The sequence below is a fragment of the Melospiza melodia genome, chromosome 1 (genome assembly GCF_035770615.1).
Source record: "Melospiza melodia melodia isolate bMelMel2 chromosome 1, bMelMel2.pri, whole genome shotgun sequence".
Taxonomy (NCBI): Eukaryota; Metazoa; Chordata; class Aves; order Passeriformes; family Passerellidae; genus Melospiza; species Melospiza melodia.
This window is the reverse complement of record NC_086194.1, coordinates 155,588,393-155,603,837: the sequence shown is the minus strand read 5'-3', so window position 1 is coordinate 155,603,837 and position 15,445 is coordinate 155,588,393. Positions and strand designations below refer to the sequence as shown.

The 15,445-nt window shown below is 35.3% G+C and overlaps 1 protein-coding gene across 3 annotated transcripts in view; it reads left to right on the top strand.

Moving 5' to 3' along the window:
• WWP1 (WW domain containing E3 ubiquitin protein ligase 1) overlaps window positions 1–15,445 on the top strand; it is a 58,922-nt gene that overhangs the window by 28,025 nt on the left and 15,452 nt on the right. For 2 of the 3 annotated variants that reach the window (XM_063172834.1, XM_063172843.1), the window contains exons 4-13: window positions 861–985; window positions 3,768–3,905; window positions 4,003–4,069; window positions 6,129–6,310; window positions 9,093–9,444; window positions 10,733–10,828; window positions 11,459–11,633; window positions 14,927–14,981; window positions 15,076–15,160; window positions 15,260–15,388. In XM_063172834.1, the coding sequence (XP_063028904.1) occupies window positions 861–985; window positions 3,768–3,905; window positions 4,003–4,069; window positions 6,129–6,310; window positions 9,093–9,444; window positions 10,733–10,828; window positions 11,459–11,633; window positions 14,927–14,981; window positions 15,076–15,160; window positions 15,260–15,388 (1,404 nt within the window). The remainder of the gene's footprint in view (window positions 1–860; window positions 986–3,767; window positions 3,906–4,002; window positions 4,070–6,128; window positions 6,311–9,092; window positions 9,445–10,732; window positions 10,829–11,458; window positions 11,634–14,926; window positions 14,982–15,075; window positions 15,161–15,259; window positions 15,389–15,445) is intronic. The other variant, XM_063172853.1, reaches the window with a different exon arrangement.

The window sequence follows — 15,445 nt, the reverse complement described above, 5'->3', positions numbered from 1 at the left end:
GTGGGGCTTGTTTTTATTATTAATCTCATCATTGCTGATACAACTTTTTGTATATATTAGGTCAATACTTATGGATTTGTGGCCTTTGACTTTTTGCAATGAAGTGCTTCTACTCCTATTTTGCACAGCCAGGACCACCTTCGCAGTACTAGACCCTGTATTACAAAAGTTACTCTCCAGGACCTGGCATAGCTTGAGCAGGGGAGAGATCAGTGCCAAAGCTTGTCATAGTATTACTGCAATTGGGTCCTTTACCTTCTGCTTCCCTCCACTTTTTACTTTAGCTTCATCATTTAAATTTTCCTCTCTGATTTCTGTGAGTATGCCTTATGGTTATATATATATTTGTGGATTCACAAAAAATGTTTATCAACACTTCCATGGCAGGCTGATACCTGTTGAGTGGGCCCTTGCTTGAAAATAGATGCTTGGTTGTTTTTTTCCTTTTAGAAAAATACTTACTATTATTCTTTTCACTGACAGACAAATATACTTCCCACCTTTTTCTCCACATTTAATAATGCAAGTTTTTAGCTAGAACTCTGGAGGAAGAGGGGAATAAGTCTTTCATAAATCAAGATTTGTTTTATATAGCTGAGATTTGAGCTGAGTGTAGGTTATTCTGATGCTTCTCAAATTCCTTAGGCTATCATAGTAATGTACTTTTAAGTTTCATCCTAAGTGTAGATATTATAGTGTTTGCAGTTCTTAGTTAAAAATTTCCCCTTGCAATACAAAATTGCACTTCATTAGTATCAAAAAATACAATGAGAAAGTGAATAAAGCTCAAATACTCCTAATAGCAAGAATTAATTCTTAAAAATCTGTATATATCTTTTTAAAATTTATTTTTTATGCAGGCACGTGACTCCACAGACTACGCTGGAATTTAGAGTGTGGAGCCATCACACTTTAAAAGCAGATGCTTTATTAGGAAGAGCCACTGTAGACTTGAGACAAGCATTGGAAGTACACAATAGAAAATGTAAGTTATCATGAAGGATATTTTGAATAAAGTAAAATTATTACTACTAATCTATATATCAAACCTGCAACCAGATTACTAATTATACATGTAATGGCAACTGACTCTCAGTTGATATCTTTACTTGTCTCTTCTAGAGATGTCTGTGCTATTGAGAGCATTTTAACACTGGGGTGTAATACTATTGAAGCAAATAGTAGAGTATTAGTTGCTGAAAGTAAAAGCAGAAATTCAATGTTTTGTAGCAAGCTAGTAACCAATTTGATAGAAGATCTGTTTTAGATTTGGTAACCAGAAAAAAAAATTTTGGTAACCAAAAACAACTTTCAGAAAAGCTGTGTAATTTTTCAAGTTTTTCTTCTCTGGAGTCACTAATAGAAACTCTGGATATTTGTCCCTCATAATGTAGCTGCCCAGAGAGTAATAAAAAGCATTAATTAATGAAACAATTTTGATCTTCCTTGTAGTACATTAGAAATTGATTGTTCCATGTAACTTCTAATATTTTCTAAATATTTTTAATAGAATAGATCTGATTTGCTATTCAAAATTTTTTTTCTTTAGTAAAACAAGATGGTGAATCCACACTTTAAATTCCACTCCAGAGTGGCGGTAGAATTCCAGCTAAAAGCTAAACCAATCTTAACCTTTCTCACAAGTTATCTATATATAAACCTGAGGTGAATGTTTTGAACAGTGGGGATAAAGGAGGAAAAAAAAATAAAAAAAGCTAAATTTTTCTGATTCTTACAGAAAATTGAAATAGAATCTAATATTGAGTGGGTCTTCTTTAACTGTATTATAATGATTCAGCAGTAAATTTCATAGGCTGAAAATTTTCTTTTACTTAAGAAAACTGTATCAGAACAAATTGGGTTATAATAATGTTAGCCACAAAAAATATTTCTAAATACTTTCTACAAATTTCTAACAAAATTTCTAACAAATTTCTAACAAGATATTTAACATTTTATTACTGTAGATCCTGAGGAAGTAGGATCTAACAGCTTGACAAATTCTTTCAGGGAATGGTTGACTGAGTTTGCTGTACATTGCAACAAAAGTAATTTATGTGCAATGTTTCTTATTTGAGCAAGTCAGTAGTTAGATACTTACTGGGTTATCTAAGAATTCACTGGTAGAATAATCTGACTGGTAACCTTAATTCATTTAGTTATTGATACCTATTCTCAAATGCAGCACTTGAAAGGTTCTTTGCTGATGAAAATGGAACGGGAAGTCCTCTGTATGCAGAAACATTAGAGTTAATTTGGTTCCTTTTTCTGCTAAACACCACAACTATTAAATTGCTGCCCACACACCTCACAGTTTTCTTGCCAGCCCAATTAAGCTACAGCCAACAGCTGATCTGGTTTAGGAAGATAACCTATAAAACAGCAGAAGTTAAACCAACCACCCTTTGCAAAACTTAAAAAATGTGTTAATTAAACAATTCAGTGATAGGTTAGTTTCTTCTCTTCTTTGAGATAGTACTTTTTTCCAAAATGTGTATTGCTAAATCAGTAATCCTGTAGATTCAGGAGCTTTGTGCTTGCTGCAGAGGGGTGAAGTCCCTTAAAATCCATTGTGGCACAGCAGTGTGTGTCTGCTGGTAACTGCTGCCCAACTACACTGTCAAACCTGCTCTTTCAGGTAATAGCTTGGGGGTATCTGGCAGTAGGTTATGGCAGTCTCCCCTGTTTTCATGTTTATTGTTCACTTATGATGCATGCTAAGAACGAAAAAAAAATGGAAATGCTAGTTTAATGCATAGAAGTGCCTAGTTTAAATTTAAACTTGGAATGCTATGATATGGAGGGAAATATGATGGCATGTCTTTAAAAACTAATCTTTTAATCTGAGAGCACAAATACTGAAAGGTCTTAACCATTTTAACCTGATTAATGTGAGCTCCTAGCTGACCATGTTTGGATTTATGACATGTAGCTTTAACTGTTGTACTTGTAGCAGTTGATTTAGAGAGAATTATGTAGCATCTTTGGCATGTTTTACCTCTGGATTATATATGTCTCTCTACAAATGTGTGTGTTGCTTGTCAGTCAGATTGAATTATTTTACTGCACCATCAGTTATCTCAAATGTTCTTTCAGTGAAAATAATATCTGATTTAACTTTTGGTTACCTGAGGCGTACTCTGTTATGGTTTAATCCTTGGAGTTGCAATCTATGAAAATGCTAGTAAGGATTCATTAAAAATAGTTTTAAAATTGAGGGAGGACACTGTGCAGTCTTTGCATTTTCATCTTCCTCAAAGAGATTTTTTTTCAGTGATCTTTTAGAATTAGTTTTGAAAAGTGCTAAGAGAAATGAGTATAGGCTCTGGTTGTAAAATGAAGGGTTCCCAGTAACTTCTTAATATTTGTTTGTGTGGTTCAGAAGTTGTTTGACTTTAAGCCATCACATGTTATGTAAGTAGTGCATAATTTCCAAAGGGCTTAATGGAAATGGCAGACCTGGGAAATCATTAACAACAAAGTACTGAATCCACATGGATTCTTTAGCATACCTATAGAATATACAATGTAAACAGACAGTTCTTTTTAAAAATAAAGTGTGCATGTACACACAGCAGCTGTAAATATATACACCTCCATAATGATTTCTGCTTTGATTTGAAGATCTCTGATGTTCAGTTTTATAGATCTAAATGCATGTATCACGTTTGTGTGTTGAAGATCTCTTTTAATATTATTTAGAATTTAATTTTTCCTCTATCCCTTCTTTCCTTCTTGTCCCCTACCCACCCCAACTCCATTTTTAGTGGAGAAGGTGAAAGAACAATTGAAACTCTCTTTGGAAAACAAGAGTGGCATGGTGCAAACAGGTGAACTGACTGTTGTGCTAGATGGTTTGGTTGTTGAACAAGAATCTCTTACAAATCTCAGTTCATCAGCAACCAGTAAGTTAAAATAATTAAGTCAGATGATAATATTTAGATTAAGATTTCAAACTGATATAATAGAATATTTCTGTTGAATTTGTTTCTTACTGTTCAGTAGAAGTTCAGCAAAATGGCGAGGCTGTACATGAAAACAGAGATGCTTCAGCAAGAAGTTCATCCAGGTTGGAATTTATTTTTGTGTGTTATGCGATATGAAGTGTATCAGCAAATTTATCATTTGAAATGTTTGGGTTGTTTGTGTTCTGGTGGGTTTTTTGTTGGTTTTTTTTTATGGCTTTGAAGAGGAGAAATTTTAGCTTTTGAGGTCTAAATTATGTTGCCACAGGTTTTAGAAACCTTATTTGTTTGACAGTTACATAGTTTAGTTCATTTGGAAATCTATAAAAATGCTGCTGCAGAAATTAGGGGAGCAGTGGCTCAGTGTATTTTTATGTACTTACTCAATTTATTTTCTTTTGCTGCTTAAGAACCATTTCTATTAATGTCTAGCAGCTTTTTGCAATGTAGCACCTGAACGGAAGGAAGAGGAAAAAAAAAGCCTGAATTACTTCCTCCTCAGCCTTTTTAAGGTCATAATCAGGAACTTAAGAGACTTGTATTGAGTTTCACAAGCAGTATTTGTAACACTGAGGCCAAGGCCTATTTCCTCCTGAAGTGGCAAGAAAAAGATATTCAGACTAATTAAGAGCTTAATTCTTGGTTTCTCTACCATTCTAACCAGCTCAAGGGCTGGTTGGAGAGAAGTAGGAATAGATTTTTTTGTCCCCTCATCTCTAGTAAGACAAATAGGTCAATTCAGATCAATTTAATGTTACTGGTCTGCTCAGTTACCTTGTGTGAACTCATTTCTGTTTAAGTTATTGACACCAATAGTGGTGACAATAACTGGATGTTTTTTGGAGTGAAAAAACATCCAGTTGCTATGCATTTCAGTGGCAGGGACACATTTGTCCTTCTATGCTTGACTTGATTCTTTTTTTGAATTTGTGGATATTTGTCTCTCTTCCCCAATGGATGCTCAAGATGATTGAGTAAGAATAAAACAGTGCTTCTGCTTTTTTCTTTTTTGTTAGAAAAAATTGGGACTGCTGAAAGTGATTTGAAACCCATCTGCATACCATTTTGAGGCAGTAGTAACAATCATTTGTTTTCATTCAGCTATTGTTGCTGGAGATAATCTCTCTCACTGGGATCTTGCTTTTGGTGTTGATATTTTAACTTACTGCAGTTTTCTACACAACTATCCAGCTGTGTTGATTTACAGTTTTAAAATTAAGAGATTAAGAAAAGATTTAAGGTAGCTTCTCTCCATGTCTTTTGGAAGTAAATTGAGTTTGTAGTCCAGAGCTGATCAGTCTGTTTACACTGATCCTTTGGAGTTAGGTAAGGTAGCATGGAAATGCTGCTTCTTCCCTTCTTACTCCACAAAGTTGGACTTCTAACTGTTCTGAAATTTTTTTGTGAGATAAAATAGTAAATAATTTCACTATTTAACCTCTACTCCTTGAGGTGATAAGTAGTTGGCATTGAGTGTGATTTTCAAAATATGTGTCTCTGGTGGATGGCTTTAAGCATTCTGAAAGAGATTTAAGTGAAAAACCAATGTACCACTGTAACTGAACAAAACTTTCCATTCACGAGCCCTTAAAATACATTTCTCCACGTGGCCTTGCAAACACAGAGCTGCCTATGTGTAGTTGTCCTCACTATGTCCCATCTTGCCAATGCCTAGAGAAGCTCATCTTATTTTCCTTTTACTGAGGGAGAATTTTGTTGCTTTCTTATGTTATGAGTATTTTTAGTGATATTACTAACAAAACCAGTTCTTCCTCTTTCTTAATGAGAGAAAAGGCTTTCCTGCTCATAGCTGCACTCTGGAAGGGTCCCTAAGGCTGTTTTGGAAGATGCAGCAGGTGCATCAGTCTGTTCAATTAAATTCTGATATGTCATTAAGAGTAAAAGAGAAAGTAAAAATGGAAACTCTTACCTGTTACAAGTATCTGAAATCCTCAAAACCGATTATTGCTTTTTTCTTAACAGTCAAGTGTGAAACCAAAATAATTATCTAGGCTGCAAACACCAAGACATAAACAGTTGTCAATTTACCACCATTTCTTTATCTGTTTCTATAGCATGGTTTAGTGTAGCATTTAGTTTAGTTGTGTAACCATTTAACATGTTGCTTATAGTAACCTGAAATCATCTTTTATTTTTACCAAGATCTGCTTGTGACATTTCTAATGGGATAGACAATCAAGTACCTTCCAGCTCTGAAATACAGAACACGTTCAGTGTGGAAGCTGTTAATGGAGACAGCACACCATCTCCTAATCATGTTGCAGCCAGACCCAAAAATACACCAGTACCAAAACCACTTGAAGCTCAGCCTGTCGACAGCACTGGTAAGAGAGAGTTATGAGAACGTGTTCCATGAGGCTTTTTTGTCTAGTTGTATCTCAAGTTGAGCTACTTTTTCTAGGAACTTTTTGTTTCTAGAATTCAAAAGTACTGAAAGGATGTGGCTTGAATTTATAATTTTGTGTGCCCACTTCTGTAAATTTTTTTGCAGTAGACCCATTCTTAAATATATTGAGTTTCACACTTTATCATAAGTTCTTTTCTCTGATGAAGGAAGATCAAAGTTTCCAAAATCTTTCATTTTTCTGTCCTGGATGATGAAACCATATTACTGTTTGTCTGGAGGAAAAATCAGGTTTCTTTCACAATGAATTTGAGTAGCTATGGTTAAATTTTTCCTGACATTACATAAATCTGATTTAGGCAGGAAACTGCTGTGCTCTGAGTTGAGATGTGTTGCAGACTTTCTGTGCCTTCAATTTTTTTTCATAAATCCTATTTAAAAACAGCTAATACTGAATTTTGTTTCCCTCTTAAACACCAAAACATTGGTACTGACTACAGTTCACTTTTGGTTCAGTGAAACTAGTTTTTTGATTTTTGTTCCTCTGGTGTCTAATACTGGCTGTGCTTTGTAATCCCTTTGTCTTTTCTCAGCTGTTTGGGAGAGATTACAGTGATAGCAGAGAGAAAAGAAAACCGTAAATAGAAATAGGCAAGTTGTTACTAAGTGGCAGAACAGAGATTGTCAAACTCTCTGTAATAGACTGGTATATTTGGAAGATAACAGAAAGAATTATGAACCTTAAAAAGTTATAATTAAATTAGGTCTTCTCTGAAGCATTTCTCTATTTGGAGAACTATATTTGATTCCCCTCTCTTTTCAGCTCAAGGCTAGAGGGCATATATATTATTAAGACATTGCTCCCTTTTTCTTCAACAGCAGAGAGAGCCATTTGAAATCTGTATTACAATAGGGTAATTAAAAAATAATTGATTTGTTCAAGTGGTAATATTGATGAAATCATCACTGACCTTGCACTGAGGCATTGATATAGGAGTAATCAACTACTCTACCAGTGGATGAAGAGGTTTTTAAGGCAAGGCAAGATCTCTGGCATTTTTTGATGACGCTTTATTCCGCACTGTTGTGCTTTAGCAGGATTGTAATTTTATGTGATGTTGCCAGAATTGCTGTATTAGGCATAATTAGTGAAGTAATCATCTGATGTAATGTTTTATACATCTCTTTTTGGAGATGAACTTCCTAATAGAGCAGATGATTTGTTCATTATTTTGCTTCTAACTTTGTTATGTGATCCTCTTCATTCTTTAATGTGGATGAGTTGAATTTTTTAAATGGAAGTTGAAATTTCAGTTGGCTTTTTTCTTGTGTAAATTAAGTTGTTTCTAGTATAAGCAGAAATTTGAGGAAACGTGATCAAATTGCTTATAGTTTTCATGTCATGCTGAAACAATATAAAATCTTGATATGTATTATGTAGTTAATTTCTTTTGTGCCATCTGGAAGCAGTGTGTGTTACCCTGGAAAAGTTTTGTTCAAAAAGTAGTGCCTTTATAGAACTTAAAAATCTGTTGCCTGTAAAATCATGCTCATGCTTATGCTTACGCATATCAAGAAAATTCATATGGTGTAGTGATAATTCTTTAAGGAAACTGACTTGCTTGTTTAATTTCTGATGACAGAATTAAACAAGTGAACTCTTTAAAATAATGGAACAACATTTTATAGGCACTAATGTAGGATTAAATTTTGCAAATGTGTGTCAGTAAGATTAAGGGTATAGAATTAAATTAGTTTCAGCCCTTAGCAGGGTAAAGTGATAATATGCTGTAAGGTAAGAAAATTGCTTGAAGCATGTGTTGCATATCCTTAGTCCTTAGAAAATTGTTGCAACTCTAAAAGAGGTACAAGCTACTAAGAATTGTCACTGTTTGATGTTGATTAGTGGTGCAGAAAATGAAAGTGCTGAATGATGTGACGCTGCTTTTTTACGGCCTTGACTTTTAATGGATGTCCTGCAGACTGCTGTACCTGATGTCACTTGTCTGAGTCAGACAAGATCTGGATGTGCTGAGAGACTGTTCAGTTAAGCTCTGCAGATGATTGGTGTATTGTTTGCCAAGTGAGCTTGGGACTAATAAAGCTTTCTTAGCATCCTTTGTCTGTTAATCCATGCCTGCTTTAAACCTTTTACGAGATTGTGCTTGATTTAGTTTGATGGCATATTTATTGTTCTATAAAAGATAGAATAGATTTACTTTGTAATTCTAAAGTAATTTTCTTCAGTCATTGAACTATGTAAGTTGTGTTAGTCAATAATAGTTTTTATTTTTTAATCTCTCTTTTGGAGGGGGATTTTTTTTCCAAGTTGCACAGGTGTAGGGTTTATTCTAGGGTTTGGTACGTCAGCTCTGAAAAAGAAAAGAAATTATCTGTAGGAAATGCCTCTTAGTTTTCCAAATCTCATAGAGTGATCTCATAATACTTGTTTTCATGTCATACTGATTAAGATTCTTTTTTGAACTTCACTATAAATTCAGAGTTTTAAAAAAGGCTGTACAGTTTTGTGGAAAGCAGATGGGTGCCTCTTGCTAATCTAGACTGAGGTGCAACATTGAGTTGACCAAGACATGGAGAAACTAATAGATAACTTCATATATATATATATATATATATATATATATATGTATGTATGTATCCAAGTACAGAGAATGGCTTCCAAAATTTACTCTGGAAGTTAGTTATTTGAAAAGTAAATCTCATCAGATTCTGATACACAAATGTTATTTCCCATTCCTCAGTTAATGGCGAGTCATCTGCCTCTGCACCTGAAGCTGGCAATTCTTCTATCTCCGAGGCTCCGACGGGTTCAGATGAAGCTCCTGTGTCTTCAACAGATTGCACTAATGATACAGCAGAACCTCAGTCAGCAACAGAAGCAACTAGTTGTTCTGAAAGCCGCACTTCTGCATTACCTGTTGTGTCTGCTGGAGTAGAACCTGCAGCTGCCCCAGAGTGTGCTCAGCCTAGTGCTCGGAGCAGCGCAGCAGCAGATGCGGCAAAGCCGAGGGAATCCTCTTCCACGCCAAGTGCATCTGCAGAACCTGTGAGACAGCAGCCTGGTAGTGCCAGTACAGAACCTTTGCCACCTGGGTATGTTGTTTTGCTTTAATGCTATCATTTTGTGTCATCTAAATGTGCATATAAAGAAACAGAAACTTAATTCTATAAAGGGGTTTTCAAATACAGGTCAGCTGACTGAGATGGGGTTATTTGATCTAAAATGGGATTTGTACTGCTGCTATAACTGGCTAGTCTTGTCCCAGAAAGTAATAACTGATAACTGATTTGCTGAGGTGGTATTGTGATCTTAACAGACAAACTCTTGGGTGTAACAGATGTGAAGGCTTTTCATTTGATATTTTAAACTTATTTGGGCCATAATTAATTATTCCTTTGTTTCTTAGTAGTAGGGACCAAAGCACAAAGAAGTGAAAATGACTAGTCTATAAATGCTTGTAGGTGCTTGCTGTGTAAGAATGAATTATATATATATATATATGAGTTATATATGAATTATATCAAATATTATAAATAATATTTGATGTGTATGTAGGTATGTGCTAAGAAGAGCTGGAATATTTTAATTTTACTAGATTGTTAGAAATTGCTTTAGTAGTCTTTAGTAGTAGCAGGCCAGGTGTTCTGCTTACATTTTCAGGAACTAATTGTTTATGTAAGAAAAATAAATATATATCAACTATGGACAAGCACTTCACCTTTCCATTTAATGTTTCTCCTGGTTTCCATGCCATTTAAACATACTTTTATTGCATACTTTTATTGTGGTAGTTCTCAGCATTATGAAACTTCAGCTGTTGGCCTAGCTCCATCTTCAGAGTAAGATTGTTTCACAAAACCAAGTAATCCTTTGGGATCAGATACAGAATTTACCAGGATAGGAAATAGAAACACAGGTAAAAGAGCTGATAGCACACACTTCAGGTTCACTCTGAAAGATGCTGTTTGTTGGATATTGGGAACAGAGCTTCAAAATGTAAACACTTTCATTTTTGAGAGACATGAACTTGGAAATGCAAAGAATGCATCTCTCTAAGCACTTTTGGAATGAGGCTTTTTTAGCATCCAAGCATTGAGCAGATAATTAATTGACTTTGTTCCAAACTTAAATATAATAGAAAAATGCTTGTGAATATTGATGTATGCTCATTATGTGCTAAATCCTTTAAAGTCTTTACGGTGATATCAGTTAAATAGGAAATAACTGATCTGTATTCTGTTATGAATTTTCTTTGGTGTTCGAGAATGGGTTTTGGACCATGGTATTTTTACTCAGTCCCAAGGTAATTTATTGTCTTAGTGGGAAGTTCCAAGGATGTATTTGCATCTTCACTTATGTGCAAGTCTCTTTGTCTTGAAGGTGGGAGCAAAGAAAGGATCCTCATGGTAGAACCTATTATGTTGATCACAACACACGAACTACAACATGGGAAAGACCACAGCCCTTACCTCCTGGGTAATGTACACTTTTGAATTAAATATGATAAATTTACTATATTTTTGTTTGTATGTTTGTTGCTGGAAACAAACAGCAGCTCATCAAAACTGAATTCTGTATCATATATTAAGAGATTCTAGCTTTCATTTAATTGTATAAAATTGCAGCTGTTGTTACAGGAATGTTGATATTGGATATGTCACTAGGTTTGATCACTTGCTCAAATACAGCTACTAAAGTATTTTGTTCTTCCTTTAAAACTTAAGCATGAAATAATGAATATTTGATCACCTTCATTTAGGTGGCACCACTAAGTGTACTGCACTGATTCCAAACCTCAGATTTCCCAGCAAAGTGTTCTTTGTGAAGTCTTTGTGAACATTACTTGCAGTCAGAGGTGTTTACAAAGTTAAGAATGAGGTGACAGAGAGCTGAGCAGGCAATTGCTTGTAGTCTGTGTATGCTCATTGTGGTTGTTGGTCTGCCAATTAAGTTGAGGTACTTTGGTGCCATTTAGAACATGAAATCATGTCTGTGACTCCAGTAGTTAATTTAAGTACCACTTAGGAATTTGGCATTTGGCAAAGAGAAAATTGGTTAGTAACACTACTGAAAGAATTAACTGTTAACATTTGTTTTTCTTGAAAGCTGGGAAAGGAGAGTTGATGATCGTGGGAGAGTTTACTATGTGGACCACAACACCAGAACGACAACGTGGCAGCGACCAACAATGGAGTCCGTGAGGAACTTTGAGCAATGGCAATCGCAGCGGAATCAACTGCAGGGAGCTATGCAACAATTCAACCAACGATACCTCTATTCGGTAAAGTATACAACATTTCAACTAGTACAGAGGTATTGGGATACTTTTTGTTATTTAACTTTAAAGAAAGAGATTTTGTAACTATTCAACCATAAGGGTTAAATGACATTTAGCATCGGTAATTTAGATTCTGATTATTTTGAAAAAAGTTAGAAGTCATCCTTTTATTGGATGAAAATCAGAAAGTACTTTTGGGCGGAACGTACTCCCTTCTGAGTTTGTTTCCTGACATCAGCTTTGTGCTGCATTTTACGTAACATTCTTAATGCCAGTAGTAAGAGGTACAACTGAAACTGTCCCTTAAACTGAAAAGGAATGTAAATGCAGTTAGGGGTCATTTTGAGCATTAAATAGCCATAAAAACTGTTTAGGTTATTAGAGTTCCTTCACTAATACAAGTGGCAGTTCTTTTACTTTGAAGGTTATACTTCTGGTTCAGCTCTGGAATTTCCTACATGGTTTTCCATTTTTCTCAAATGGTTGCTAACTTCTGCCTGAAGAAAATATGAGTAGCTTCATAGAGAATATTTTTCGGGTCAGATTTTTCCATCTGTGACTGGATAAGTAGAATAGTTGTTTCTTCAGAATTAAGAATGATGGTGCCTGTGTGTCACTGTCACCCTAAACACTTCAAGAATTGTGCTTGGCTTCTTAAAAAAAAGATCTGATCCCAGAAACTTTGTAAGTGATATGCAGAAAAGCTGGAGTGTTTTAGAGATGAAACTTTTGAAGTACAAGTCTAAAACAGCTTCATTGGAATAGGACTCTTGCATGTGAGATCTAAGTTTAAATTTGAAATACTCCTCTCTGAAGTAAAGGATGCTGCAGTACTACATTTAAAAATTCTCAGCCTCTCATAATTTAATTGGACATTATATCTTGTCACTAGCAATAGCAGAAACATGCATCACCACTAATTTTCTGAACTTTCCCAGGGCTGTGTATCAAATTCAATTTGTTTTATGCAATCAGAGAAAAGTAGAATGGTCAAGGCTAGAAGGGACCTCTTAAGGTTATTTGGTCCAATGTCCCTCCTTAGGAAAGGCCACCTAGAGCGAGCCATCCAGGACTAATGTCTTGTAAATATCTCCAAGGATGGAGACTCCACAACCCCTCTGGGAAACCTGTGCCAGCACTTGGTCACCTTCCCAGTAGAAAGCGTTTCCTGATGTTTTGAGGGAGCCTCCTGTGTTTCAGTGTATTGCCTCTGGTCTTGCTACTGTGAACCAGTGAGAGAAGCTTGGTTCCATTCTTTTTGCACTCTCCTTCAGATATTTAAACACTGGTAACTTCTAATGCAAAATCAAGAATCACAGCTGAAGCACATAGAGCTGAAAACTCTTGCTTGGCCAACTTTTTGTGCTTGTGTACGACTTTGATCAGTTGCATAATACATCTGAGAAAACTCTCACTTTTCTGATGCCAAGATTTTTTTGTTTTTACTAGATTTATCCTTCAGTGAACAATATATTTTTAAAATTAAATTATATTACTACCTTCCTTAAAGGATAACCCTTACTGAAAACCACAGACCCATTCCTTAAAATGTCTCATCTCACCTTAGAATCAATAAATGAGGATTTGTTAGTGAGACAGAATATACCTAAAGGAAAAGAAAACTTAACTGTTTGCATCTCTTTAGAATTCTGTTTTCTAACTGTTATATCTGTTGCACAGATAGAACTCACAGTTTATTGAGGGGGAAAATTGAATTTTTTTTGAAGAAAGAGTGGTGGTTTTTTTTGGTTTTTTTTTTTTTTTTTTTTTTTTTTTTTTTTAGTGTGCTTATGTATACTTTTTTCCTAGAATAGTTAAGGTCAAACTATAGCTACCTTTTCATCCTCTGGTAACATACCAGGACTCTGCCTATGTAGCAATTTGAGTGAGACTGTCTTTTATTTTTGGGAAAAAGTAGATTAATACTTTCAGTTAAAGAATGTTTCGATTACCTTGAGTTGTCAAAGCTAAACTATGTAAAGACAGAAAAGTAGATGGGATATGGTTATTTGAATTACTTTCATTTTTACCTGGATTAATTTATTGTAGTAATTTTGGAAGTGAATCTGCCTGGTCTTTCACTGTGTTCTGTTAAATATACAGCTCTGTGTAGCCAGCAGCCATACACAAATCCTCGGACCCATTAAGAAGGTCGGAAATATCTGAACTGTGCCAACATTCAGTTCCTTGGCAGACAGCTTTTTCCTTTCATGCACTATTCTTTTACAGTCACCACAGAGAAGTCTTTGGTTAGAGGATTATTGTGATTGTGTGGTCTCCTAAAGCAGAAAAGACTAACTGCATTTGCTGCTGAAATAATGAATAAATTCTTTGTTCACGTGTAGTAGCTGGTGGCTGGGGCAACTACACAGCTTGATTTTGAGTGTAACTAATGCATTTCCTTCTGATCCTTGATCTATTTCTCCTTCAGAGAAAAAATATCATAGATTTGTTTTGCCTGGATTTGCTCCTGTATTTGCCCGAACTTGCTCCTGATATTTTTGTATTGCAAATGCTATATGAAGCAGTATTAGTTCCTAAGACACTCTTTGGAAAACACACCCAGCAAAATTCCATTCTGCACTCACGCATACTAAAAGTTAGCATCCACAAATTTTTAGGGCTGGATGCTTTTAATTATAAATCAGAGCATGGATCCTGTAGTCTGTGGGATTTCCGCCTTTTATTTTTGTTTTTTCCATGCTTTGTATTTTTGGGAGCTACTTGAGGACTTCTGCAAGGTTACAGTATATTAGGAGCTTAGCATGTGTTTACATAATAATGTAATCCCTTTTTTCCCCCTTCTAACCTTACTGCATGTTGGTATAATTTTATCCATCCGCATATGGATGCAGCTGCATTTTAGAAAAAAATGACAATAGCCAAACATTCAGGGAAGTTATCATGTATAGAGGAAGTAAAACCCCCTATGCTGGCAGTAGTCACTGTGCTTGGAAATGTTTATTATGATAAAACGTGTTCTTAAGCAAGACCTTAGTGCTTATCTGCTGATCCATGCTTCCTCAAAACTTGTGTGAACTGCACCTCTTTGTATGAGCGCTCAGATTTGCTGTAGGAAGGGAAAGGGAGGGTACATTGCACTGAAAACAAGTGTGGAAAGCCTATCTTATTATTATATAATCTAGGTTTCTTTGCAAAACCAGATTAAACTTGGCATGATGGGTTTTTTTTTGCAGAATGAATGGTCTTCAGGACTAGTGATAACCTTAGAACACACTGAGAAAATAATATGAATAATATTTGGCCTAACTGAAAGTCCTCTTGTTTTTAAATAGGCTTCGATGTTGTCAGCAGAAAATGATCCACTTGGGCCTTTACCACCAGGCTGGGGTAAGTTAATTAGCTGTGGATTTCAGGAAGTGGCAGCTACAGAAATTTGGAATGCAGTTGTTGTATAGTGGATTTTTTTCTTTTTTTCCCTTAGAAAGAAGAGTGGATTCAAATGATAGGGTGTATTTTGTAAATCATAACACAAAGACAACACAGTGGGAGGACCCTCGAACTCAAGGGTAGGTGTGTATAATGACTGTGCAGATTCAAAAGATCTTGCCTTATTCTTTTATGTCATGATATGGGGGAAAAAGCACTGCTTGCAATTTCTTTTGCAGTTTACAAAATGAGGACCCTCTTCCAGAGGGCTGGGAAATCAGATATACCAGAGAAGGTGTCAGATACTTTGTTGATCACAATACGAGAACCACCACCTTCAATGATCCTCGTACTGGGAAATCTTCTGTGTAAGTGAGAAATTAAATATATTTTTGAATGTTTTACCTTTTTATAATTAAATAGTG